At 51.3% G+C, this 23,614-nt stretch overlaps 10 protein-coding genes across 10 annotated transcripts; 1 reads left to right on the forward strand and 9 right to left on the reverse strand.

Moving 5' to 3' along the window:
* Window positions 1-126: 126 nt before the first annotated feature.
* Window positions 127-1,600, reverse strand: NOP15 (nucleolar protein). Its single transcript, XM_062889004.1, has 3 exons — window positions 1,490-1,600; window positions 1,375-1,431; window positions 127-1,314 (listed from the first exon to the last, which is right to left on the reverse strand). The coding sequence occupies exons 1-3, from the start codon at window positions 1,527-1,529 to the stop codon at window positions 248-250; spliced, it is 1,164 nt and encodes a 387-aa protein (XP_062744942.1). The 5' UTR covers window positions 1,530-1,600; the 3' UTR covers window positions 127-247.
* Window positions 1,601-2,856: 1,256 nt separating this feature from the next.
* QC762_0055560 (uncharacterized protein) lies at window positions 2,857-3,921 on the reverse strand (the record flags this gene model as incomplete). The annotated part of the gene is made up of 4 exons (XM_062883545.1): window positions 3,807-3,921; window positions 3,363-3,752; window positions 3,273-3,305; window positions 2,857-3,227 (listed from the first exon to the last, which is right to left on the reverse strand). Exons 2-4 carry the CDS (start codon window positions 3,451-3,453, stop codon window positions 2,857-2,859), a joined length of 495 nt encoding a protein of 164 aa, XP_062744943.1. The 5' UTR covers window positions 3,454-3,752; window positions 3,807-3,921.
* Window positions 3,922-4,584: 663 nt separating this feature from the next.
* QC762_307150 (uncharacterized protein) lies at window positions 4,585-5,895 on the reverse strand (the record flags this gene model as incomplete). The annotated part of the gene is made up of 4 exons (XM_062889005.1): window positions 4,585-5,151; window positions 5,208-5,240; window positions 5,300-5,734; window positions 5,802-5,895. The coding sequence occupies 4 exons, from the start codon at window positions 5,893-5,895 to the stop codon at window positions 4,700-4,702; spliced, it is 1,014 nt and encodes a 337-aa protein (XP_062744944.1). The 3' UTR covers window positions 4,585-4,699.
* A 563-nt stretch (window positions 5,896-6,458) lies between these two features.
* On the reverse strand, window positions 6,459-6,741 carry QC762_0055580 (uncharacterized protein; the record flags this gene model as incomplete). The annotated part of the gene is made up of 2 exons (XM_062883546.1): window positions 6,459-6,504; window positions 6,563-6,741. The coding sequence occupies 2 exons, from the start codon at window positions 6,739-6,741 to the stop codon at window positions 6,459-6,461; spliced, it is 225 nt and encodes a 74-aa protein (XP_062744945.1).
* Window positions 6,742-7,347: 606 nt separating this feature from the next.
* On the reverse strand, window positions 7,348-9,110 carry QC762_307155 (uncharacterized protein; the record flags this gene model as incomplete). The annotated part of the gene is made up of 3 exons (XM_062889006.1): window positions 8,180-9,110; window positions 7,975-8,127; window positions 7,348-7,922 (listed from the first exon to the last, which is right to left on the reverse strand). The coding sequence occupies exons 1-3, from the start codon at window positions 8,211-8,213 to the stop codon at window positions 7,348-7,350; spliced, it is 762 nt and encodes a 253-aa protein (XP_062744946.1). The 5' UTR covers window positions 8,214-9,110.
* Window positions 8,903-11,935, forward strand: QC762_307160 (uncharacterized protein; the record flags this gene model as incomplete). Its single annotated transcript, XM_062889007.1, has 3 exons — window positions 8,903-9,546; window positions 9,605-11,790; window positions 11,845-11,935. Exons 1-3 carry the CDS (start codon window positions 9,463-9,465, stop codon window positions 11,933-11,935), a joined length of 2,361 nt encoding a protein of 786 aa, XP_062744947.1. The 5' UTR covers window positions 8,903-9,462.
* A 2,348-nt stretch (window positions 11,936-14,283) lies between these two features.
* On the reverse strand, window positions 14,284-15,156 carry QC762_307170 (uncharacterized protein; the record flags this gene model as incomplete). Its single annotated transcript, XM_062889008.1, has 1 exon — window positions 14,284-15,156. The coding sequence occupies one exon, from the start codon at window positions 15,154-15,156 to the stop codon at window positions 14,284-14,286; it is 873 nt and encodes a 290-aa protein (XP_062744948.1).
* Window positions 15,157-17,078: 1,922 nt separating this feature from the next.
* QC762_307180 (uncharacterized protein) lies at window positions 17,079-19,157 on the reverse strand. The gene is made up of 3 exons (XM_062889009.1): window positions 18,265-19,157; window positions 17,810-18,019; window positions 17,079-17,742 (listed from the first exon to the last, which is right to left on the reverse strand). Exons 1-3 carry the CDS (start codon window positions 18,863-18,865, stop codon window positions 17,282-17,284), a joined length of 1,272 nt encoding a protein of 423 aa, XP_062744949.1. The 5' UTR covers window positions 18,866-19,157; the 3' UTR covers window positions 17,079-17,281.
* Window positions 19,158-19,430: 273 nt separating this feature from the next.
* QC762_307190 (uncharacterized protein) lies at window positions 19,431-20,234 on the reverse strand (the record flags this gene model as incomplete). Its single annotated transcript, XM_062889010.1, has 1 exon — window positions 19,431-20,234. One exon carries the CDS (start codon window positions 20,232-20,234, stop codon window positions 19,431-19,433), a length of 804 nt encoding a protein of 267 aa, XP_062744950.1.
* An 891-nt stretch (window positions 20,235-21,125) lies between these two features.
* Window positions 21,126-22,931, reverse strand: YPD1 (Phosphorelay intermediate protein; the record flags this gene model as incomplete). The annotated part of the gene is made up of 3 exons (XM_062889011.1): window positions 21,676-22,931; window positions 21,442-21,617; window positions 21,126-21,378 (listed from the first exon to the last, which is right to left on the reverse strand). The coding sequence occupies exons 1-3, from the start codon at window positions 21,697-21,699 to the stop codon at window positions 21,126-21,128; spliced, it is 453 nt and encodes a 150-aa protein (XP_062744951.1). The 5' UTR covers window positions 21,700-22,931.
* Window positions 22,932-23,614: the final 683 nt, after the last annotated feature.

The following is a 23,614-nucleotide window of genomic DNA, read 5'->3' on the forward strand; positions in this document are numbered from 1 at the left end:
GGAGAAGTAGACAAAACTATCCGCGCTTTATAATCCTGACATATCTCGAATTGATCGTGAAACATCAGTTCACCAAATGAGGGTGCCAGGTTCGCTTGGGGCGGACATGCTACTTCACCACGAAACTTTGTGTGTGAATTGTGATGTATTTAAAAATCAACTAAAAACTGGCCAACAATGCAATTTTTCTGTCTTGAGTCGGGGTATCAAGTACTCTTCTCCCTGCCTATATTAGGTATTATGCCCCTCATGGCTTCGTCTTCTTGTTCCTCGTGCTGCTCCTTGTCCCCTTTCTGGGTGTGTCCTCTTTGGGCTCCTTGGCAGCCTTAGTCTTTTTGACCTTGGTCACCTTGGTCTCGACAACCGTCTCAACAACCTCTTCAATCTTCTCCTCAATCTTCTCAACTTTTTCCTCGACGGCGGGAGGGGCCTCGATCTCCTTAGGAGCCTCCTCCTCGGCGGTTCCGTTCTCCAGTTGTGGCTTGGCCTCGGGAGCTTTGAGCTGAGGGATGTCAAACTCGTAGTCCATAAGATCCTTGAGCTTCTCAGCCCGCGCAAGCCGTCTCTGCTCCTCCTTTGTGATCTTGGCCTGCCATTGCGACTCGGAAAGCGGTCTTTCGAGCTGGTTGCCGGCCATCTTGTTCCAGGGGACGACCTTGAAGCGGCGGTTGGCGCCCTTGAAGAGGTCAGGGTGCACCTGCTCAGGCGGCACAACCTTGGCGGTAAGAATATGGCCGAAGAGAAGGTACTTGTCCATGGTGCGCGCCGCGATATCGGCCACCTCAGCCTCCGCAAACTCAACGAAGGCACGATGACGGCTGGCGCCTGTCTTCTTGTTGCGCACAACTCTCAACTTGGTGATATCACCGAATTGACCGAAGTACGCCCGGAGCTCGTGCTCGTAGAAACCGTGGGGGATGCGTCCGAGGTAAACGACGCCGGGGTTTCCACTGCTGACTGGGGTCTCCTTTTCCTTCTTCTCCTTCTTCACCTTCTTGGACTTGGGGATCTTGCCGACATCCTGACCCTTCTGGAAGGTCTCGCTGATGCGCGTTGGCTGTTCCTCCTCGTTATCACTGTCAAGGGCCTCAACTAGGGCTTGGGTCTCAAGGTCGACCTCCTCGTCCTCCTCCTCAAAGTTCACAGTCTCTTCCTCGACTGGTTCCTCGACCTTCTTGGCCTTCTTGGTGGGTTTCTCCTCCTTTGTTGGCTTCTTCTCCTTCTTCAGCGCCGACTTCTTGGGTGCCTCCTCGACGACAACGTCCTTGGCGGGCTTCTGCTTCTTGATGACGACGGGGGACGCATCCTCAGTAGCTGCGAAGAGATGGTTAGACAATTGTCTCTCCAAGACAAATATGGTGGGAGAAAACAAACCCTTGCGCTTCTCGGCCTTGGGGGTTCCGTTGGCGGCCTTCTTCTCCGTGGCAGAAGCTGTGAATCAACCCATTAGTATTCAGTTGTTTGTTTGCCGGATTTTGAATGAACAAACCCTTCGCCTTACGGCCTGCACCGTTGACTGTTCTGGCCATTGTGAGTGTTGATGATTGTGTGGGTTGCAGAACAGGATTGTTGCTGGGGCGGGCGCAAAAGTGCAATCCAATGGCTCCGTCCAGCGCTTCACCTCCAGAAAATTTCTGGATTCTGCCAGTGCGACCGCATCCTAGAAGGCGGTGAACTGCCAAGCTCTGGTCCCACTTTTAGCTGCACCCCTTGACCCACTCATGTTCACCCCTTCAACCTCACTCTTGTCGACAGCTTCAATAACAGCCGATACAATACTATTTGGGGCCTTGTCAATATTGTATGTTCCGTGAACCCAGAACTCGTCAGTTTCAGCTGGTATCGTCAGCAGCCATTATACCGTGACGGACAGTTTCCCTTCCATTATCCCGTTGCTCAACTCTCTTCTCACCCTTCTCAGACCATTTCTCATACCAAACCACATCCTTACAATCCACACTAGCACCTAGCTCATACCACGGGGGCTCAGGCGTCTCTTCACTGCCAGAGAATTGCAGTAGTCAAACCATGCCTATGCCTTGTATTTTGGTTGAAAATACTGCTCGTCCACAGTCTTAGTATCGGTTGCATGCTCAACAAGCTTGGTGCTCAAGGATACAGTCTTTACAGTCTTGGAGATAAAGAGTGAAGGACGATGCTAGAAAACTCCATCCTGGTGTTTGGTAAGCTGCTGTTTTTCGCTATAAAAATTGTCTGGCATTGGGTGGTGTCGGTATAGGCAACTTCGTCTTTATTGTCTTGAAGAAATCTTGTGTTTTGATGACACTAACTGCAGGACAAATTACAAGGGGGCGGCAGTATTTGAGCATCTTCGCCGAGCATCGATGGCTGTACAAATTCGGTAGTTGTCTTCTCAGGTTTAATCTCAATCGCCGTGCTAATATCGGGTAAGAAAGTCACATGAGAAGAAGAATGGAAATAGGGGCTTGGACCTCAGTATTGAATGGAATTGGTTCATGGGGCCATGTAGTTCTCCTGGATCTACTCTTCCGGAGCCATGGCGAGAATACCCTCCAACACTGATTATCAACCGTGAGGCACAGTCGTATATTTGTGAATGATCTTTACCAGTAATTCCAGCTCATGTTGTACCAGAACCTTTGGTTTATGTTATCAAGAGAGATGCAGGGAACCTGAGCTACGGAGTATAGCGCAGCTCATGCGATCTGCGCATCACCTTCTTGGGAAGCATGTTACCTTTCCAACAGATGTACGGCATATTTTCCTTCATCGTGTTTGTTGCCATTGCCTAGCAAGCTTGTCGCCAAGGCGAGTACTCCCTCGTTTCCAGGTTACCAAATGTATCACCACCAACACCCCCAATCTCACGATCATTTATTGAGAACGGTCAACCTTCCCTCCTTGATCCGCAGTTGTATCAAGCTCGTGCCATCGAGTTTCCAGTGTCTGCTGAAGCTCTGTTGTCCCTGGTGAAACTGGAAGTTCGCAAATTTCACCAATTGTCGAGTTTGGATCCTTCTTGGCCTGTCTATGCGGCTTGGCAGTCAAAGAGTCACCGTGAAGCTGTGCCTTGTCCCATATGTCATCGTCGGCCCTTCGCTTCTTTAGCCTTCTTCGAATCAGATAGGCTACAACTCCAAAGAGAATGAACGCTGCTAACATGGAGCCCACGACGACTCCGATCAAGGCACTTCTGCCTAATGTGCCTTCGTCGTCATTTGAGTTGGATCCCGTGACTTCGAGGGCTAAAATAATTGTTTGTATTAGGTATGACGAGAGGTTTGGCTTACCTGGCCCGGTGGCTGTTGTTGAAGCGCCGGTCCCTGGACAAGGACATGTCAGAAAACACTCCAAAAGAGTGGGGGATGATATGAACTTACTTGAGAGTGAAGCAGTAGTTGTAGCACTGTTCGGAGTTGCGGAGGCTTCAGTGGCTGTAAGATTAAAGGACTCTGCTTTGGGCAAGATCATGGTCTGGGTTGTCAAAATCGTCGAAACGTCATGGTTGAAAAGCTTGGTTTTAACCGATTTCGTCGTGGTCAAGGTTTCAAAGTAGTCGGCCGGGTAGGTGACATCGGATGGTGGTAAGTTGCAAAAGCCCACCCAGACTCCGTAGTTAGGGTCGAGAAATTCTCTTTGAATGTGGGAGAGATCAGAAGTGCTCACTGTGAGGCATTACATACACAAGTCGTAATTCCCTCGAAAGACGTTGCAGATAGTCGACCATGCGTATGAAGTTACATTCCTCATATCAAGAAACCCAGCAAAGTCTGGTATTAGTTGGCATCAAATCGCGACCTTTGATTCAAGTCGAGACCACTCACTGCAATATATTCCAGTACAGCGATCTGGCAAGGACAGATCGTCGGTGCCAACCTGGCGCCCTACATTTTGTATGGCCATGAATTGAGCGCTCCTGTGTGGCTCATGGAAACAGAGAGGTACGGTTGATGGAAAGAGAGAATTTTGGGACGAGGCTTGGGTAATAAGTCAAATACCTACTGGCACCGACAGCTCCAATATATTGCTCCCATCACATAGATACAAGCCATACTTTCAATCACACGCCAAATACACGCAAATACTTCGCCAAAGCGCTCTTTTAGGGGTAGCCTTGTTCCAGCGATCAATGTCAACTTGCATGTAAATACGGCACCTCGCATGTTTCATGGGTGGCCGCTTCGGCCTGCTCATATAATCACCAGCCAGTGACAGCTTCAAAAGTATGCCCTGGCCATGCTTCCCATGCATCCCATACACCCACTTACTCGTTTTCTTATGCGGCTGATGCTTGGCAATAGGAAGCTGTTGCATTGACACCTTTGTTGGGGGCCAGACTTACCGAACTTCATATGTGTACCGTAGCAGTACTTCGTCTGGTCGATTTTCTTTGCGGTGGGTATTTACATGGATAGAAGATAAGGTAGGTGTCGTCTATCTATATATGTACCTTTCATCTTGCCGCGAGAATGAATATGAGAATTGATATAGGTTACCTACCAAGGTATACTCATTAAATACCAGGATAGGAACCGTGGGACTCCTCTCAAACCTGATATTGCTCTCAGTCATATGAGGCGGCACAGCCATTCCCGTCATTTGTGCATAACACCCCCTTCATTATGTTCAACCTATTCTGAGCGTTACCATCCTCATGTACCCTCCTGCCCTAAAACCTTTCTCCAGTCATGATACAGAGCCACCGACTCTCAACTCTTCAAAGCATTTCACCCCTCCCACCCCCCTCCCTCTTCTCGAAATGAGCACCACCACCATCCAGTTCATACCTCGGAAGGCCCTGACTTCCCTGAAGCTCCTCCGACATGGGCGATATAGGAAGCTCTGTCGAGTCAGAACCAAGTGGAAGCTCCCGGAAACCTGAGTCCGGTAGCTCTCGAAGCCAAGAATTTGGCAGCTCTTGCGGGGATGTTTTTGGTTTGACGGGTATAGAGTCGCCATGTAGCTGTGCCTTTCCCCAGACCTCATCCTTCCCGTCGTTTGCGTCTTCGGCTCGAGGAATGGGTTCTTTTTTCCGCCGGCGTCGTATCATGAAGGCAATGGCACCCAAGAGGAGGAGTCCGCCTATTACTGAGCCTACTATCACACCGATGAGGGAGCTTCTGTTTAGTGCAGTTGGGGTTCCAGATTGGTCGAGCTCGAGTTCTGAGACTTTGGGGTTTCGTTAGAATGTTATCTGGCAGTGTGGTTGGTGGGTGGTTACTTACCTGACTGTGTGGCAGTTGCGGAGGTGCTGGTAGCTAGACGTGTTGGCGTTAGATGATGAAGCATGGCGTTGGAATAGAGTAGACCAACTTACATGATGATAGAATCGTAGTGGTAGCATTGCTGAAAGTGGTCGAAGTTGTTTCCTGGGGATCAGTAAGGTTGAAGGACTTCAGATTGGGTAGAATCCGTGTGACTGTCTCCAAAAACGAAGTGATGCTATTCGGGCCCAGTGATGTTTGTTTCCAGTAGGTCTTTGTTACAGTGTCAAAGTAATCAGCGGGAAACTCAATCATCTTGGTCGGTCCACTGGTAGCTGATATCGGGATCGGCGGCAAGACTTCGCAGTAGTCCAGCCATGGTTGAAAGTTTGGCTTGATGTAAACCTTCTCGATCTCTGAATACTTGGTGTCGTCCGAGCTATCCTTGATACAAGCGGTACAATCCCCGAAGATTGAAAGAAAGGCTGCGTCTTCTGAACACAGTTCTGCAGTTTTGCCGAGCCTTTGGGCTTCCATATATGCGTTATCTGATGACATTCCGGGATTCGCATTAGATACGCCATTTCTTCTCCAATTCAAAGATCCAAAACTTACCGCAGAGTGAGAAGCACGTAGCTGGCAGCAACTGAGATCCCTCACCCTCTTGCCGTGCTTGTAAGCCCAAAGGCGATAGCTGTCGTTTTCCCATTTCATTGGGGGTGAGAAGGCTTGTTGCGGGGTTGATGAAACTTGAGAACAGAAGGAAGGGAGAGATGGTACCGCTTACTAGGGAAACAGCATGAGATGAAATATATGGCCAGAATACTACTTATCTCGCTGTGATCGTCGAATTCAACTGCATGCAGAATGAGATGCCATTTCAGTCACGATGCATCATACATGTAAATACTCCAGCAAAGTGCAGTTTTTGGGCACAGCCTCGTCCAAGTGATCGACACTTACCTGAAATTACTGTACAACCTCGACTGTCATTGCATGAAGATGTTGTAGATATCCAGCCAGTGGCATACCCTTATAATTTGCCGAACGGCTGTATTGTCTGCATTTACTTTCTCGTTTCCAATCAATCCAGGTCTTGGCAACAGAGCAGTTGACCCCTTGTCGTCGCTCTATGGCGGCCTAGGCCGTGGGCTTGAATGTACCTGACGCTGATGCTGTTCTGGTTAGGCATTTGGATATCACACTCTTTGGCTCATACCTGAATGCTCGAATGCGAAAGACTTGCTTCGTATTTACTCATATGTTTTGGGTTTAGACCTTTCTTGTATGCTGATAACCCCTATCATCACCGTGTTTGCTATTATCATTATCATCAGCTCACCCATTTCCTCCCTCATTGCGCAGGTCATACCGACCTCCTCTCCTTTCTCAACTTCTCCCCACCCCCATCAAGCTCATACCTCGGAAGATCAGACGTCTTCTCCAACTCCACGACCCCCGTGGAAACCGACAACTCCCTCAATACCCTTATTTCCCTCAGCTCACAAAGCTCCCGCAAGTCACGAAGCTCACGGAGAGCACGAAGTTCGCCCATCTCGGCATATGAAAGCCCTCTTGGCGATCCTCGAGATGATGTATCGGCCGCAAGCTCTCGAAGCCATGTGTCTAGCACTTCCGCTGGTGGTACCCTTGGTGTGAGTGATTTGCTGTGAAGTTGAGCCTTGCCACTAGGCCAGGTATCAGAGCTTGATGGTGTTTTGCTTCGTTGCCGTTGTGAGCGGATCAGGTATATGATGCCCCCTAGGAGAAATAGTACTGCTATGGCTGAGCCCGCGATGGTTCCAGTAAGGGTTGGAGTGTCTAGTGAGCTTGGGATAGGAGGGGTTGAAGAGGTTGAGGTGGGGGGCCCGGAGAGATTTGTACTAGAATTGCCAGATGTATTTGGGGCCAGAGTGCTCTCCGAGTTTGAGGCAGAAATACCTGGTGAGTGTGAAGCGGTGGTTTCTGGGGATTTTGAAGCGGTGGTATCTGGGGACTTTGAAGCGCCATCTCCAGAGGTATTTGAGGCAGGGGCTCGTATTGCTGTCGAGAAGCTTGTTTCAATGATTTTACCTCCGGCTTGAGACATGTTAGGACTCGAAAAAGAAAATGTGATAAAGGGGTACTTACCCAGTGCAAAGGGAGACGCTGAGGAGCTAGCTTATTGATCGATATATGTCAGATAACAATGGGACCAAACCCGTGGTACTGGCGCTGACATACAGGATAATGGAACAGTGCCTCTGGCGTTGGTTGGGCTGCTCCCTGGGGAACTTGCAGGAGTGGGAGGAGAAAACGGCTCGCTAGGTAACGGAACGTCGGTTGTGATACTATTTATGGTTATACCAGTGGATGGTGCAATGGGCTCTTCGTTAGGAGGCGGTGTGCTGGGTATGGGTGCTGCCCTGGGTGTTTGGGGTGAAGTGGCGGGACTGATATCGATGACAGGTTTGTCCGTACTTTCAGGGACCTTAACGATGGTCGCTGGGGTGATTGGTTTGCTGATTGGCATATCGGTGCTGGTCATGTACTGAACGGGTGGTAATGATTCGCAGTAATCCAACCACGGTTGGAAAGTAGGCGTGAGATATTCTCTTTCCGCAACCCCGTACATGCCATAGTCGCTCATGTCACGAATACACATTCTACAGTCATTGTATGAGCTGTAGAACACAGAGTCCTCTTCGCACAACTCTGGATCTTTGCCAATCCTCTGCGCCTCAAGATAGGCACTATCTATTGATATATTAGTACTGTATTTTTTTTTCGTGAGCCTAGAGCCACTCACCGCAGACTGAGAAGCAGGGAGCTGGCACATGAATAATGCCATCAGTGTACTGTCTCGTCCGCAAATTCACGGATCGCCCCCTCGGGCCTTTCGTCCCAACCTCGTGCTCCATAGAAGATGCGCCTAGGCCTGCTACAAGAGATGATGGGCGGCCTGGTTATGTTAGAATGAGATACAGGAAGACAGAGAAGGGACTGCAACACACTAGATTTATAATGCGAAACTGCCGCCTTGAACATGTATAGCCCCCAAGTACGTATGCGGTCTTGGGGCGGATTTTCGACGAGACGCTGAAATAAATTGCGGTGATACTACATCACCCAGCCTCCATTCTTCCGGCATTGGGATATGTGATGTGCAAAACTGCAAATACCTGTAAGTGCTTCCACAAACCTCTTATAATGGGAACAGCCTTCTCTTGATGTCAGTATTTACTTGTACGGCCTTGCAACCTTGGACGAGGAGTGTCCGAGTGATGACAGGAGAGAGGCTTGGCTGTAAGCCCAGCATAAATGAAAACTTGCAACCATTTCATCCCTTCGGCTCAGCTGATCTTCTGGGAAACAGAAAGTTATTCGCTTCCGAGGATGCAGTTGCTGTCAATGCTGTGGTTACAAAGATCGAATGCAGTCGATTTTCGACTTGGACTGTAAGTGTGTCTATAACCCCATGGCTTGGCACATCAATAGTTGATATACCCAACCTGCGGTCTGCACCGGGTTTGTGCTTTTGGTGAGAGATGCGTATCTCATCTCTCCTGTGACAATATCAGGCCCTTGATGCCACAAATAAAGAGGGAGAAGTCCCATCCAGGTTTTTGTCGCGATGAGGTGGCACTGATGTTGGGCCATGAGGCTGCAGTCGAGCACCGTGTCCGCCATTGGGTATCTGAGATCGTTTGGTGCCTTAATGATGGTCGGCAGCTAATAAGATGTCTGAGCTTGACACGAGGATTGAAGACAATTGGTAAAAGCCGTCTCTTGGTGATGAGACGAGGTGCAAGCTCCGAGGTGCAGACCCCTTGCATCACCTGAGCATGCAGGCTGTCCGCCGGTGCTGGGCTGGCATTTCTCTGGATCGACCGGGCCGCTGCACACTCTTTCCGTGCACCATTCAAGCTTCTGCGCTGTTTCACTCAACTCACCCTCGACGAAAACTCGGGCGCTCGTTTGCGTGTTCACAATTCACCTTTTACTCAACGTCTCTTTTCTGACGTGTCGCTGACCGACTTTTGCATCTTTTTCCTGTTCTATACCCCACAAGCCTCTTTTTCCCCTCTCGTAGTTTTTGCCAAGCATTCTCGGATCTCGAAACCAACGTGATGCATCTCACAAACTGAAGAACAGGCGCAGCCACCTCTTGTGAGACGCGTGTCCACTGAAAGATTGATTCAAGGACACCCCTTACCAGTTGTCTCCAACCAGCTTATTCACTCGCTCGAGGGACAAAGAATACTCCAAGTCGCTTCGGCGCCCGCGCGCATTCACCATGGCCGACGAGGAACAGCCCAAGAAGAAGAGCTTCTGGGGGCTCTTACGGGCGAAGAGCACTGCCAGTAAAATATCCAAATTTGTATGCTTCTTCACGTCTCTCGACAGACCGATGTGTGTACTAACATGATTTGAATAAGCTGGAGAAAGACCCACAACGAAGGGCAAGCACTGGGGAAGTGTACCGGCAGCGGAGGCAATCAGAGCCCGTCATCTCAGAGTTGAGGCCATCTGCCTCACGTCGGAGACCAAGGCGGACCAACCCGGATGCAACCAAGGGGAAAGGCCGGGAGGATACATACGGCCCTTCCCACGATGCCGGACCCCTGACGGAATGGCCGCCCTCCGGCATGTCTAGCACCGAAGAGCTGACGCTGGGTCCGGCAATGCAGCTCATCTCGAGAGGAGTCCCCGCTTTCAAGGGACACAAACGCCCAATACCGCATGTCTCGGATCACTACTATGCCATGTTCGCAACAGTAGCCGGAAACCGTGGCGAGGAGACGGACGCTGCTAACCATCATGACTCCATGACACAGCTCATGACCCTGTGCCTTTTGGGTTCAGGCCCGGCAACTTACCCGTGGGAGACGCTTGAACAACCCAGTTATTCATTCTGCTTTGGAAGACGCCCAGGGACCATCACTCTCAACCATTGGGCATCACTCGCGAGCGTCCTCCCAACAACTATCCCGTTGCGCGACTCAGGCATTGAGCCACGAGAGGTTGACCTCGAGACCATCTTTGCACGCATCAGAGATTTGGAAAGGGGACTGGAGGACGATAATGAGGACCTGATGTACAAAAACCTTTACCGGAGGCTACTCAGAGACCCAGACAAGCACAGAAGCCCACACAAGACACTGGACACGCAAATTATGGACTTGTTCATGGTGCTCTCACGACCTGATTGGATCGATTTTACCAATCTTAAAAATCAGGTGGTGACCAAGTTCATCTTCGACACCAGTGCTGCCAACGCTGAGCAATATCGAAAGTTCTTCCACCAGCTCCTCCTGAGCATTGAGTTAGATCTTCGAATCAATTCCAGACACCACATGACCGATGCCAGAGAGAGGTTACTAGCCCAAATACCACCAACGATACAATGGAGCCTCGCCCTTGCTCGACGATGGCGCGAGAACGTCCGCGTAGAGGCCTACGGTCCAACACCCGACGATATCCGCCTCCGCTTCAAACTCAAACGTCGTCAAGTCAAGATGCTCAAGCGTTTCGCCCAAATGATGAAGTGGCCCAATCTTTCCGAAACCCTGCGTGAGCTCAAACAACGAGATGAAGACTGCGTCCTCGATCTTGTCAGCTCCCACGCCATGGCCTTCTTCAGCGGGCTTGTCCTCCCGGGCCCTACTTTCCCTTTTCTTATAATGAATTCCCTGCTTGACATTGATCCAGACAGAGCCACTGACGATCTGGCTCTACTGACTCACATTCACCCCAGCTGTGGCTTCCAGTACCGTAACAGTTATACTTACTGGACCGCCACTTCCATCGTAGGCAAAGTACTCGCACCTACCTGCCGCTCATTAGGAGGCTGGGTCGGGCCGGCTCGTCCAACTGGCGATCTTGCCCGCTCTCAAATAGCACGTATTCGATCCCGACGACCCCCTAACAAGGTAACGCCGGAGGATATCCGGTCTATGTCTGAGCGGTCTGATCCCCTCGGCCCCCCAACACAAGTCTTCCCAGTCAGCGAATATGCCCTGGTAGCCCCCGACCGCGACGAAGACGGCTACCTTGCCGATCTAGTCCGCATCGAACTCCTCAACCTCCGTCCTGTCGGACCAAACAATAACACCCGCCCCAACACTCCTCGATCAACCAATACCAAGTCCGACACCTCCAGCCCACCAAAGTGGTACGACGCCAGCATCCAATTCGCCATCGATGGTGTTTCCTGGCCTTTACGACTCACCTTTGACGTGAGCTTCATCAGTGCCTGGCCTTGTACCGACGGTCCTCATCCATTGTTCTTCGACTATGTATACACACCAGTCAAAGCGGATGAGTTGGTCAAAGTGCGAGACTGGCCTGGGGTGTTTGGAACCGGGGCAGGAACTCATAGTCATGGGCAGAACGAGAGAAACGCGAGGAGCTTATCGCCCACGACCCCTGGACAGGGGGCAAGTGGCGGACATAACAATCAAGGGAGAACGGGGGTGTCAAGTCCGAGTACTTTGAGTGGCGGGGATGATGAGAAGGTGCTGGTGGTGGAGGCATTTGGGGTGCCGGATAATGAGGTTCTGGCTAGGGCTTGGTGCGCGCATTGGGGATTGAGTGCGGTTGTGGCGGATTTGGGGAAGACCTGGTATGTTTTTATCTCTTACAGTTACTATTCCATGTGGTGCTAATATGGGTATAGTATGGCCTGTGCAATCAGAGAGGCATACGCAGCTACAGTCACGGTAGTGATCTTGGTGGACGATGACCAAGATAACCGACGGGATGATTAGACAATCGGAAGAGAGAGGGTATCAAATCAGTCAGGGTGGAGATATAACAACAAAGCCTTTCTTTAATTTTTAAGACGAGCAAGCGGAAGAATGATATCCAAGAATTAGGGAGAGAGGGGGAATTTAGTTTGACATGTTCAAGGTCAGGAGCGAGGATCATTGGCCAGGTGCTATGGTTCAGCTAGGGAGCGTGGAGCAATTTGTTTCTTCTTGATTTTTGATGTATTTACAGTAGCTAGCATTGCGTTTTTTGGTTCGGTTATTTGGCTTGATATCTTGTAAGAGATGAGCACAGAAGGAAGGGGATGAAAAGCAATACCCTGTTGGAACTTGGCTCTTTTGACCTTAAACTTGCCTATACCTGGGAGAACATGCTCAGGTGAGCCGTCAAGTGCTTATATACTCATCTATTAAGCTTTAAACGGAACCATTTCACCACCCCAGCTCAGCTTTGTTAGCTCTCGCCCTGCATTTTAGCCAGCCATCTCAGTTATCAAATGTCACGAATGGGATACCAGGCTTTCCAGCATAGCCACTCTTGGAAGTTTGTCACATCTTTCACTTTTGCTACCAACTCACCCACTCATCAGTCCACACCACGCGTCCCCCTTACTAACAGGACAAAAAAGCATGTGCAAAGTGTGCAAATGGATATCTCGAACAAGAGTACCGGGCATTCAACATTGCCCGGATGCCCGGATGCCTAGGTAGCTTACACGTGCGAACCAAGATCTGAACAACCCATTCGAGTGGGATGACTGATGTCGGTAGGTAATACGCACCCAATCAATCTGATAATATCCATCAGTTGCTGTGCCTTATTCAGCTTGCCCTGTCATCCATCGCCTTACTTCCATGCAGCTCTCCAGTTGCGCCTTCCTTCGGTATCGCCACATCCAAGGAAACAGATAGAACAGACCGGTTAATATTATGAGTGGTCAACAAGTCATGGTGTGTGTCACGGTCCCAAGGACTTGGGCAAGAAGGAAACCCTAGGTAGGTACTCGGGCGGTCAAAAAGGAAAGTGCCTCCGGGGAAGACGGGAAGGGGCGAGCTGGGGAAGCAAGCACAAAATTTTCACTTTTTCACTTGTACAGAAAGAGCACTTTCCCACGATCGTACCTACCCGACGCAACTGCTTGACTATCTGCAGAAATTTTCACTTTGCTCTTTCTACTCACTTTTCCATTTTGCAAAGCCATGTGTCAAAGGATTTTGATTTCCCAGCGTCATCATTCGTTACCTACAGCCTATGTCCGAAGAGGTCCGCGGAACCTTTTTCAGTCCACATCCTTCCGGCCTCAGACATGAGGCCTTCCTTCCTCCACATAGTCGGATACCAAATTCCACCCACCTGACGGAGAAACTCGAGAGAGGACAACCGAAACAACCCGGACACAATATTCCCTCACACCATCCTGCCCCCATCGGCCCGAGGGAAGAAACGAATCCAAAAAAAGACCAGCTTTCGAAGAACCGAAAGAGACCCCATCCAAAATACCCCGTCCATACACCGCCAAAATCATAACGTCGTCATCATAAACCCGTCTGTCTTCCCCATGCTGATTTCCAAATCGACCGAATTCCAACCACCGACCTCCCATCCGACCTCCCCTCCCTGCATCACCCCAACCCTCATCCGATTCGAAACACGTACACGCGGTCCCAGCACACCGGTTCAATCAAGCCCATCCCGCCCAAGGCAGACTTCCACCTTGTCCTCCTCAAAATCAGCCTTGCCAACCCGTCTGTCAAACCACACAATATCACACAACGCTAGAGACATGAAGGGAAAAATATGCAAGTCATCCGATAGCCACACTATCAAACTGCATGGTTCGGTTTCCTGCATTTTTGGGTTTTTCATAAAAACGTATAAGTTATGAGATGAAACAGGAAATAGTCAAATAGGTGAAGAGTCTCAACCCCGAATTTCCAAATTCTCGACCACAAAGAAAATTCCATCAACCCCTGTCACGACCCCCAGACCCAACAGTCATCCAAGAGACCCGAAAAGAGGACAGTATTTGTCTCAATCCCCGGCCCGGAGTTATGCCAAGTCGGAGAAGAGTAAAATTCCGTCCGGCCGGCCCCACGTCGAGCGATCAAACCCGGTCCAACCGAGATCCGACTCGCGATTTGCGTGGCGCAAGGAGACGCGTTGTTTTAACGCGAAGCTAGGCAGCAGCCACCTTCTCCTTGTTTCTTTTTTTTGTTTTTTTGTTTTGTTTACTCAACGGATCAGGATGCAGTTGGAAGACATGAGAGAACTGTTAAGACCAGATTGTTCGCAAGACGGCGGTTTTCGCCCTCGTAATGTGAACTAAACCAGGTAAGTGAACAGTCCCCTATCGTCTCGACCGATATCCCGAGCCTTGAGAGTATAATTCATCCATTCGATGCCGACTCGACGAATTTCTCGATGGTCGTGACATTGATGAAGACGATGACGGCGGAGCCGCGCCTGGTGTCCCTGGGATCTGGAGTTGTGGCGGCAACTCATCGAACTGCATCGCGAGGCGATACGTGTGTTCGGGAATCAGACGCTGCCTATACATATGTTCGACGACGTGGAAGTCTGGACGCATATGGTCGCTTGTCACCCGCTCGAAATCAATATGCCAGCGAATATGCTGCATGCGCTCGTAAAATCTGGGATACAGGTCGCTAGGGGACTCGGCGACGAAGGGGTAGTCATCGCAGAACCAGCAACGAGACTGCACAGGCAACTTCTCTCTCAAGTGGCGGACATGGTGTTCAATCCAACCAACTTCGTCATCAAGTCGAAATGTTGCCGAACAGCCCTTGAGCTCGCTGAATTCGCACCACAGCTCACCAGTCTGCTGCGTCCAATTGGTAGCAGCTGGTGACGCCGCAATACTTCTTCGTCCGGACGCTATCGAAGTTCTGCCTACCGAGCTCTGGTCATCCCATCGGCTGAATACAGATGCTGTACTGGACTGCATCGTGGATGTAGTGGTATATGCTCGTGACGCAACACTCGGCGCTGCTGTATATGACGATTGGACGTCAGAATTGGTATGGTCAAACTCAGAACCATCTGGCAAGTCACCGCTGACTATCGAGACTGCATATCGGGGAGTCTCAACACCGACACTGTATGGGTTCTGGGAATAGCCGTACACTCCAGTGTAGTCGCTCGAAGGATACGTGCGAAGAAAGTTGTGAATCTCGTTGGGATCAAAACCAGGGCCAGCCATGGTGGTAATGGCCGATGCGCCGGGGTGGCGGTGACAGACAAGCTTAAGAAAGAGGGGGAGCGAGTGCTCTGTGAGGGGTGTTGGGGGTTTCAATTGGCGGGGGCTGGCGAGGTCCAATGGGTGAGCAGGGGGCTTATTCCTTCACTCAGCTATGTGCTGACTGCCGTTGACCGATCTGATTCAAATCGCAAGCTGCTGCAGTCCTTGGGAAGTCCTACTGCAAGTAATTGCCAACACGCAGGCAAGGGACCAAGCAAGTGTTCTTGATTCCAAACCCTACGCAGTTAGCTGGGCGTTGAGGCGAGCAGATGCTGGGTGGTATCAAGTGTGCTATCGCGGATTCGAGCGCAAAGCCGCACAGCTACGGCACAGGAGGGGCCGGTATTGAAACGGCACAAGGGAACCGAGACGGAGCTGACGTCGTACAGATGCGATGCTGGCGGTGTTTTCTTGCTGTGTTGATGGAGCAATATGTGGTGGGCGTTTCCCAGCAAGAGAGAGAACGGTGGGATGGGGGATGTTTTGGAAAAGAGAAGCGGGAACTTGGGTCTGATAAAACTGGATGGAAATGAGGGGCAGCTGTGAAGAGTGCGGGTGGTGTTGTTGAATGGTATTTGGGGCCGAGCTGTGATGTGTGGGTGGCGCCTGTCAATTTTGGAAATGACATTTCACTCAGGATAAGCAGTCACGTCCGCGTTTCCGGGAGTTCCAGGATGTTATCAACTTTTCCATTTCCACTTCAACGCAACATCGACCGCTACATCGATCAACACCAGTCACATTTTTCGTTCTCGTTCCTCTTACAGAGGCGGCATGATCCATCCAGCTACATGGAGTCCTTGCATCGTTTCTGCCGGAGCCCACACCACCCTCGAGGCCTGGAGCCATGCATTTCTGGGTCGAGGTGTTAAGATGCTCTTTGCTATCTTGTGGCTTCTCTGCCACTTCTGTTCATGTCTCGACCGCCATTTCCTCACAGTCGTCATTATTTAGAGGGTCATCTCGACCTCAAGCTTGACGAATGATTCACGCGGGTAAAAACCACATAGCTTAAGTCCATACAAGCGACGCAGCATGCCGCATTAGCCCTTGGCCAAAGTCTTACTGCAGCCACCGCTCCGCTTCAACTCACTGGCTACCACTCTCTCATGCTGCCAGCTGCAGCTTCTCCGCAGAGCTGATGACCATGGCCAGGACGGGACGGATGCCATCTGCAGGGTTTAACCAGTCATTCAGTAGCCTTTGACCGATTTAAATCTCACCAACCGAGTCATATATTTCATATACCACCGCGTTGTTGCTTTGTGGTATGCTCCAGATGGACAGAGCTCTACTGGAAGATGGGCGGGTACGTGGCATACCGGGAAGGGATCGCACCGCGCGGGCCTGATAATAGAGTGCCGGCGGAATTATACTCTAATTCGATTTGCTCCCCAGATTACAGAACACCTGGTTGGATAAGATATCGAGGAGCCAACGCCGAGATCTATTCCTGTGGTAAAACCACATCGAGCTTGCGACAAACCTGCTTAATACTTAGCCTCCGATCCGACGCAGTTGCGATAAAACCGACAGCCAGACATCAAAGCATGTTCGTCTGTGAGCGACAGGACTCCAACTGGAATCAAAACTAGGAGGTTTCCCCACAGATTGAGGCTCTGCGTGCCCAAAAATCCGACCGCTGGGGTGATGGAGTATCTCACCACTTTGTTTCGGCTCGAAAACACGGACCATGCAGCGTGCCACTGCATCTGCAATCCATTTGCCATGTTGGTTGAGATTTTTGTACCCTCGCTGACCCAAGCGAGGCCTCCTCCATTCAGAGCATGCGGGATGGACTGTAAAAGGTCACCAGCTCGGAAGCTCAAGCATGGAAGAATCCCGACATCATGAAATACCACAGTCAAGGCACATTAGCCGGCATACCGGTCTGCATCTCTATTCGGCAGGTTTGACAGATTGGGTTGCGAGGGATCGGTGCACCCGACCTCTACGACGAAAAGATCCCGGCATACGCATTCCTGTACGTGTACCGTACGCACCATTTAGTAGCCCAAGTGGAGACAAATTCGGCGGCTATCATTATCTTGCATCACGCCCATTCCTTTCTTTGCGGCTCAAACTCTTATTCGGGACAGCAGAGGACTCTTGCCTTTGAGATCACGTTCCGGAACTGAAGATGCCCGCCAGTCTCGTCACCTCTCTTGATGATTCCGGGGAATGTCACGCAGGAGATCTCTCGTTCGAACAGGCCCTCTTCGTCTTCACCGCCGATGTCTTCCATGGTCTCGGCGTCAAACATGATTTGCTGGTGGGGGAGGACTTGAGGCATGTGGACAGCAAAGACGGCTTTTTGGACAGCAAGCAGGCGTGACAGATCAACAGCGCTGGCGATGAGGGACCGGAGACCCTGGTCTCGGGCATCGTTGGACTTTGAGGATGTTATCTCGTCGAGCAGCCTGTTGACTTTGGCCACGAGGGCGTCTACGATGGTCGAGGTTTCTCTTTGGAGCTTCCCGCTGGCGTCCTTTTGGAGGATGGCCAGGGTTAGGGAGCGCCACTGGGACATCATTTCAGGGGAGGTTGCTTGTGGGCGGTGAGTTGTTCATACTTGTGATGATTGTGTTGTTTCTGATTGGGGGGTTTGGCTTACCATAGGTGCCCAATGACTTTTCGGCTTCGGCTAGCTTGTCGGCTTCTGAGGGGGATAAACCGACGAAGTAGGTGTTGAATATTGACTCGGTGAGCAGTCGCGAGACGAGGGACTGTAGGAGGTGGATCTTGGCTGTTGAGACGAGGTCTCTGTATGTTGGGACTAGGCGGTCAAGTTCTGTGAGGGTAGTCTCGCTGGCATGGGAGAGGTCTGTTTTGAAAGAGCCGCAGTATTAGTTGAAAGAGCCTTTTAGCAATATCCTCACCGCTGGTTGATCCTTTTGCAGCCTCGTCCTCTCCCATTCTACGGTATGTCTTTTTTTGCATGTGGGAGCCTCCTTGTGCCTAATGGAGGAGCGACAAGATCCATCACAGTTGAGAGCCTCATTGAGCTCCCCAAAACCTCCCATCACGCCCAGATCGATTCTGTCAGATAATGTTAAAAATTCCACCTACCAATCTTACTCCTCCTCCAATAAACCAAAACCCAGTTCTGCAGGCCATTCCCTAGCTTGCCCATGCCCTCCTCAAAGACCTCGTCGCTTGTTGTTTGCCCGGACCCGTTGATTCCCGCCCCGCCGTTGCCCGATTTACTGACGAACTCCTTCAACCCTCGTATTTGGTCTTGGAGCTGGGCGAGTTCTTGCCTGTGGTCTGTTTTTACCTGGCGGAGGGTGTCCCTTAGGAGGGTGTTTTGGGCGTCGAGGGCGTTGATGTTGTCTTTGAGATGGAGGTTTTCTTGTTGGAGCGCTGATAGCTCGTCTTCTGAACTGTCCTGCATGTTGTAGTGGCCTGGTTCTTCTTTTGGGCGGGCCGGGGATGGGGATGGGTTGCGGGAGAGGGAGAGGGAGGAGGTTCGAGATGGGGTTGTCGGATGGAGATTTGACGTGGTGTTTCGTGAGGAGGGGGTTGCGAGGGAGGAGGAGCGAGGGGTGGGCGTTGGTGAGAGGGCTCGGGTGAGGGCAGTGGTGGCTGCTGTTGTTGCTGTTGATGAGGGGGGTTGGTTCAAGTTGCGGCGACGGTTGGAAGAAGGGGATGGTTTTGGAGAGTGGGGCATGTCGTTATTTGGATGTCGTGTTGGTGTGGTGGTTGTTGTTTATTGGTGATCTGTCGTGGTGGTGGTGGTGTTGGTTCGTTTGCTCGCGGAGAGCATCTAGGGGATGGCTTTCTTATGGGTTGGTTGTGTAAGTACTACTACCACCACCGCCGCGCCGTCTGACGCTGTAAGATTGGCTGATTAATCTCGCTCTTGGAAGAAACTTGCAGCCTAGGGGGCAATATCCGAGGAAGTGTGTGTAGTAAGATAGCGGCTCCAGGCTGCTGGAATGGATGGTGGTTTTTGATTGCCTTCAGCCTTGGGCGATCCCTCACGTTCGTTTCCGGCAGGGGGACCCTGTGGGGGTGGCCCAAGCTCCATCTTCCCAGCGGCTCGTCTCGCTCGTGATGGGACAGGGGAGTGATTTAAATGGGTCTGCTGAGCTTGCAGAAATGTTATCAGATTGGGAGCTGCCTATCCTCACCGTAGGTAGGTAACAAACAACAACCTGGGGCATATTCCATGATTATTTACCAGCATCAACATGGAGGCAACATCGATAGTTCTCAACCCTGATCATCCCCATCTAAAACCCAACCTCCCCCACAACCTCATACTCCTCCTCCCCCGTCTCCCCCCCCTCTCCATCCAAAACCTTTTTCGCCCCCATCTTACAAATAGCCACCCTTTCCACCCTCACATCCCTCATCCAGATCTGGTCCTCATACCGCTCGATAATATCCCCCGCCTTCTCCACTACCATCCTCTCTTTCCCATGTCTTCCCCTATGTCTCTGCTTATCCCGCCCCTTGACATAAACAGTATTCACAATCGTAGCGTGCAACAACAACGGCCGGCCATCCTCCACCATCAACTTCTCCCCCTCTTCCCCAACCTGTAACAATCTTTCCCTGACAGACTCGCAAAACCTCTGAAGTGAACCAGTGAAGTTCTCATCCGTAGGCAGGGCGTACAAGACGGCGGTTTTCGGCAGCGGGTGCATGCTCTCCAGACCCTTAAGCGTAACCCTCGGCTGGTCTGGCTCACCCTCCTTTTTAACAGAACTCCACATCTCCCTCAAATTCAACCCAGCCAAAACAGATTTTGCCTTCTCCAGTCTACCCTCGCTCGGTGGTATGCTCGCGCCAGAACGATCACCATTCACCAACGGCGACGGCGGCGGCGGGAAGCTGAAGATACCAAGTGTCAAATGTAGAGTCCCCAGAGGTCGAATAGCCGTCTCTGGTAGGGAAAACCCTTGCGGAGGGGGGAGCGTGACTTCTTCTTTGAAGGCGGAGAGCGAGGCGGCTAGTTGGGGGCGAGAGGTGGGTGTGACCAAGGGGATGCACAGAAAGTGCGTGGGTGGTGGCGGTTTGGGCCTGGGAGGCATGGTGCTGGACTTTTCTTGAGCCGATGGACTGTCTATAGTCAGTTAGTTCGATCGGTATCTTGAGGGAGGGTAGTTTGAGTTCCTATAATTATATGCTCTGAGATTTTGTACCTTCGTGGGGCTGTCGTTGAGACCAAGCCAGGCTTAGTAGATCGGTGAGTGAGATTGGGGCCTAGCTTGCGACCCCGACCGGCCGGTGACTCAAATCTCCGCAATGGGAATAGAAGAGCCCAGGAATTTCCTTCGCTATACTCTTCTTCTTTTATTAGATGCTTTATTGAAACAGAGTAGAATGTAGATTTGACCAGGATCGGCACAAGTGTTGAAAAGCAACTTGCAGATGAAGTCAGAAGGAAAGAACGATGGTCCGTGCACCACAGCTCATCCAACACACCCTGAACAATATGAGAAAGGTTTTGGTATTTACTACTCCATCCAGAGGTGATGCTGCTGTCGAATTTCACTTGTGCACTAACGAGAGCAACAAGTGGACCTGAGCAGCTTCAAGAATACAAAGTATAAACTTCTGAATCGAAGAACTGTGGACAATACCACTATCACACCAAAGGCTACACCATAATGTCTGCTCCGTAGACATGCCACAGCTCTCATGCAACCCGCTGAAATCAAATGCAGTGCTTCCCTCTCACGCCGCTCCGCAAGCTACGATTGCTTTCCACAATACCCAGCACTAGCCAATCCGTGACCTAAAACGTGCTGTTCTTATTGAGAAAACTGCTCCTCCCCACCACTAGCTTTTGCTTCACGATGGGCCTGTTTTGGCCAACACATGATGGCCTCCCGCAAAGACAGTATAGACTATCGGTGCCGCCTCGACTCGAGATCGTTGCCGTCCATCGTTGTGTTGTCGAGAGACGGCATGTTGCCGTTTTATTCGGCTCCAAAGAATTTCTTCATCTGTTTCTCGAGCTCGGCTGTGTCGACTTTGGCGGCCTGGAGTGCCTCGGCGATCTTTTTTAAGCATACGTTCTCGTCCGGCTCAGACACTCCGTCGACCGTGAGCTTGTGTCCATATTGCTGCACAACTTGGCAGCTGTCCCGGATCTTGTTAAAACCAAGGGTGGCCGAGGATCCCTTCAGGAAGTGCCCCAGAGTAGAGAGTTCGTTAAGATCTCTGGAAGCTCTGCAAATCATGCTGTCAGTAAACGACACTCCTCTTGCGCTCCAGCCACGGATATAAACTTACAGAGCTTGATCCATCTTCTCGAAGGTGTCCTGTGCTTGCTCAAAGAAGTTGATGACCAGTGGCTCACTGAAGTCCCTCTCATGGTCGCTCTCGTCCATTTCCAGGATCTGGGAGAAGATCGCATTGTCGACGTGGTCACCGAAGTCTGGCATGTTTGCGAAGTATACTTCGTCGTCCTGTAGTCCAGAAGCTGGGTTAGTATGGATCGCCTTGAGATGCGGACACATTACGGACCGAATCTTCGTCTGACTTGAGCATGGTGGCAAGGGGCAGTCAAGCTGTGCTCCGGAGCGGATATGCTTGTTACTGTGGAACGGGATGGAGGTATGCTGATAAGGAGCAAAGGGATAAAAAGACTGAAAGGGGAAACATGGGAGGCCAAGGACACACGGCTGTAGCCGCGCTGGCAGGGCCCGGCTCCTCTTAAGTACCGGGGAGCGCACCCTTGCAGGAGACAAAAGGAAGCGGAGGAAGCAGCCAGTGGTGGAGCGCGAGGATGAGGATGAGATTGGGGACGGGGTTCTTGGGTCTTGGGTGTATGCGTGTGAGAGGTGAGGCGGGGGATGGGCTTACAGGATGTCTCTAATAGCAACAAGGTCAGAAAGACGGCGACTGGTTCCAGAGGTTCCAAACAAGGGCGGCTGCACCACCAGGCTGCCCTAGTATGCACAAAAATACGTCTGGCAGCGGCGTACGAGGAAGGCCGTTGGCAGGGGTGAGGTTTTCGGGAACCTTATTATTTGCGCGTCAACGGAGAGTCCAGTGACTTTCTGAGTTTGGCTGCGGAGTGAGGGGTGGAGCCTCGAACTCGGCAGGATAATGTTCAACTCACCTTGAATCAACCACAGGGGGAGACAGAGAGGAGCGACGTGTGATACGGGCGAGGGTGGCTATGGCAGCTGGAGCTGATTCAGATAGTTAGAGATGGATGGCTCTTGTGACATGTATCCTGTGTGTGTGCGTGCGTGTGTGTGTGTGTGTGTATGCCCGAGAAAGGATCTGATGAAGGGCGAAATTTTATCCACGGCGGGGTTGAGGGGTCGGGTCGGAGCGAGGGGTCGAGGGGTAAAGGGGACTCTTGATGGTACCGGGAGAGCCCTCGCGGCCCCGGCACAGGAATGGATAGGAAAGAGGAGAGCGTGACTGACTATTTTACGACAAGACCTGTAGGGATCCAGGAGTGGAGGGCGGACGCGGGCGGGGAGGGGAGGTTGGAGGTTGGTGGTGTAAAGGCTTGTCTGTCCAGCTGGCACTCTGTAGAGCGGCGCCGGCAACGTAGGAGCAAGGTATTAAAGGGTGGTAAAGTAGATGATAGGTAGGTTGGGTGTCCTGCTGGTGGAGAAGAGGGTGGGCATAAGATCCGGCACGACAGTTAATAAATAGCGTTGCCAAAACGGGTGGCAGTCTGGCCGCAACCCAGTGAAAAAGCTAATCGCACACAAGCAATAGGTAATTCAGCACCGCGGCACCTCGCTCAGCTCTCAGCCAAGACACATCCATTAGCTTCTCTTTGTCCCTTGACCGTCTTGAGCCAGCTATTACTGTATCTACAAGCAAGATGGCCTATTTCACGCACTTTCTTCGCGATCGTTCTGTCTGGTTTGCTTTTGCCAGCGCTGCCCCCCGTAGCTGTCTCAACAAGTCGGACGGGAATTTGCAGGTGCTTGGGGGTTCCTGGGCCAGACGTCACTTCCGTTTTGAGGTGCAGAGGTGCAGCGGTGGTGACGCGGGTGACGCAAGGGTACTGGCACCAACGACCCAGCCCAGGTACGGAGTAATACCTACTGTGTCTGGCGAGATCGCAGCATTTCGGACTGGATCTGGTGTCTGTCGCTGCTCTGGAAATTGCAAATCATGGGAGAATTGATCTAGAAAGCCGATTGCTCATGCAGGCACAGATTCAGACGGAGGGGAAACAACCTGCTGTGCTTTCCAGGTCCAGCAGACAGGTACACTACCTCTCCTTGCCATTCTTGTTGAGGTTCCGCAGGTAGGGGTCCACCCACTAATTATTGCTAAAACGAGGTTAGTCTCGACACTCAACCCCGCAGTCGTCATGGCTCCCCAATTGGGTTCTCGTAGCACACACTGGGCGCACCTGTACTCGAGAATAATGGCTTCCATTTGTGCGCGTGTGGCCATCAATCACCACACATCCACATTATCTTGCTCC

This window comes from Podospora pseudocomata, chromosome 3 (assembly GCF_035222375.1).
Source record: "Podospora pseudocomata strain CBS 415.72m chromosome 3, whole genome shotgun sequence".
Lineage (NCBI taxonomy): Eukaryota > Fungi > Ascomycota > Sordariomycetes > Sordariales > Podosporaceae > Podospora > Podospora pseudocomata.

What these genes read in the sequence shown, in the direction of transcription:
- NOP15 (XM_062889004.1), bottom strand. Translation starts at nt 1,529, where the DNA reads ATGGCCAGAACAGTCAACGGTGCAGGCCGTAAGGCGAAGG. An exon ending in TGCAGGCCGTAAGGCGAAGG is followed by an intron (nt 1,432 to 1,489) that starts GTTTGTTCATTC and finishes GTTGATTCACAG; the next exon opens with CTTCTGCCACGGAGAAGAAG. An exon ending in CAAGGCCGAGAAGCGCAAGG is followed by an intron (nt 1,315 to 1,374) that starts GTTTGTTTTCTC and finishes ATCTCTTCGCAG; the next exon opens with CTACTGAGGATGCGTCCCCC.
- QC762_307180 (XM_062889009.1), bottom strand. Translation starts at nt 18,865, where the DNA reads ATGCCCCACTCTCCAAAACCATCCCCTTCTTCCAACCGTCGCCGCAAC. An exon ending in TTGGAGGAGGAGTAAGATTG is followed by an intron (nt 18,020 to 18,264) that starts GTAGGTGGAATT and finishes CTTTCAAAACAG; the next exon opens with ACCTCTCCCATGCCAGCGAG. An exon ending in AAAGTCATTGGGCACCTATG is followed by an intron (nt 17,743 to 17,809) that starts GTAAGCCAAACC and finishes ACCGCCCACAAG; the next exon opens with CAACCTCCCCTGAAATGATG.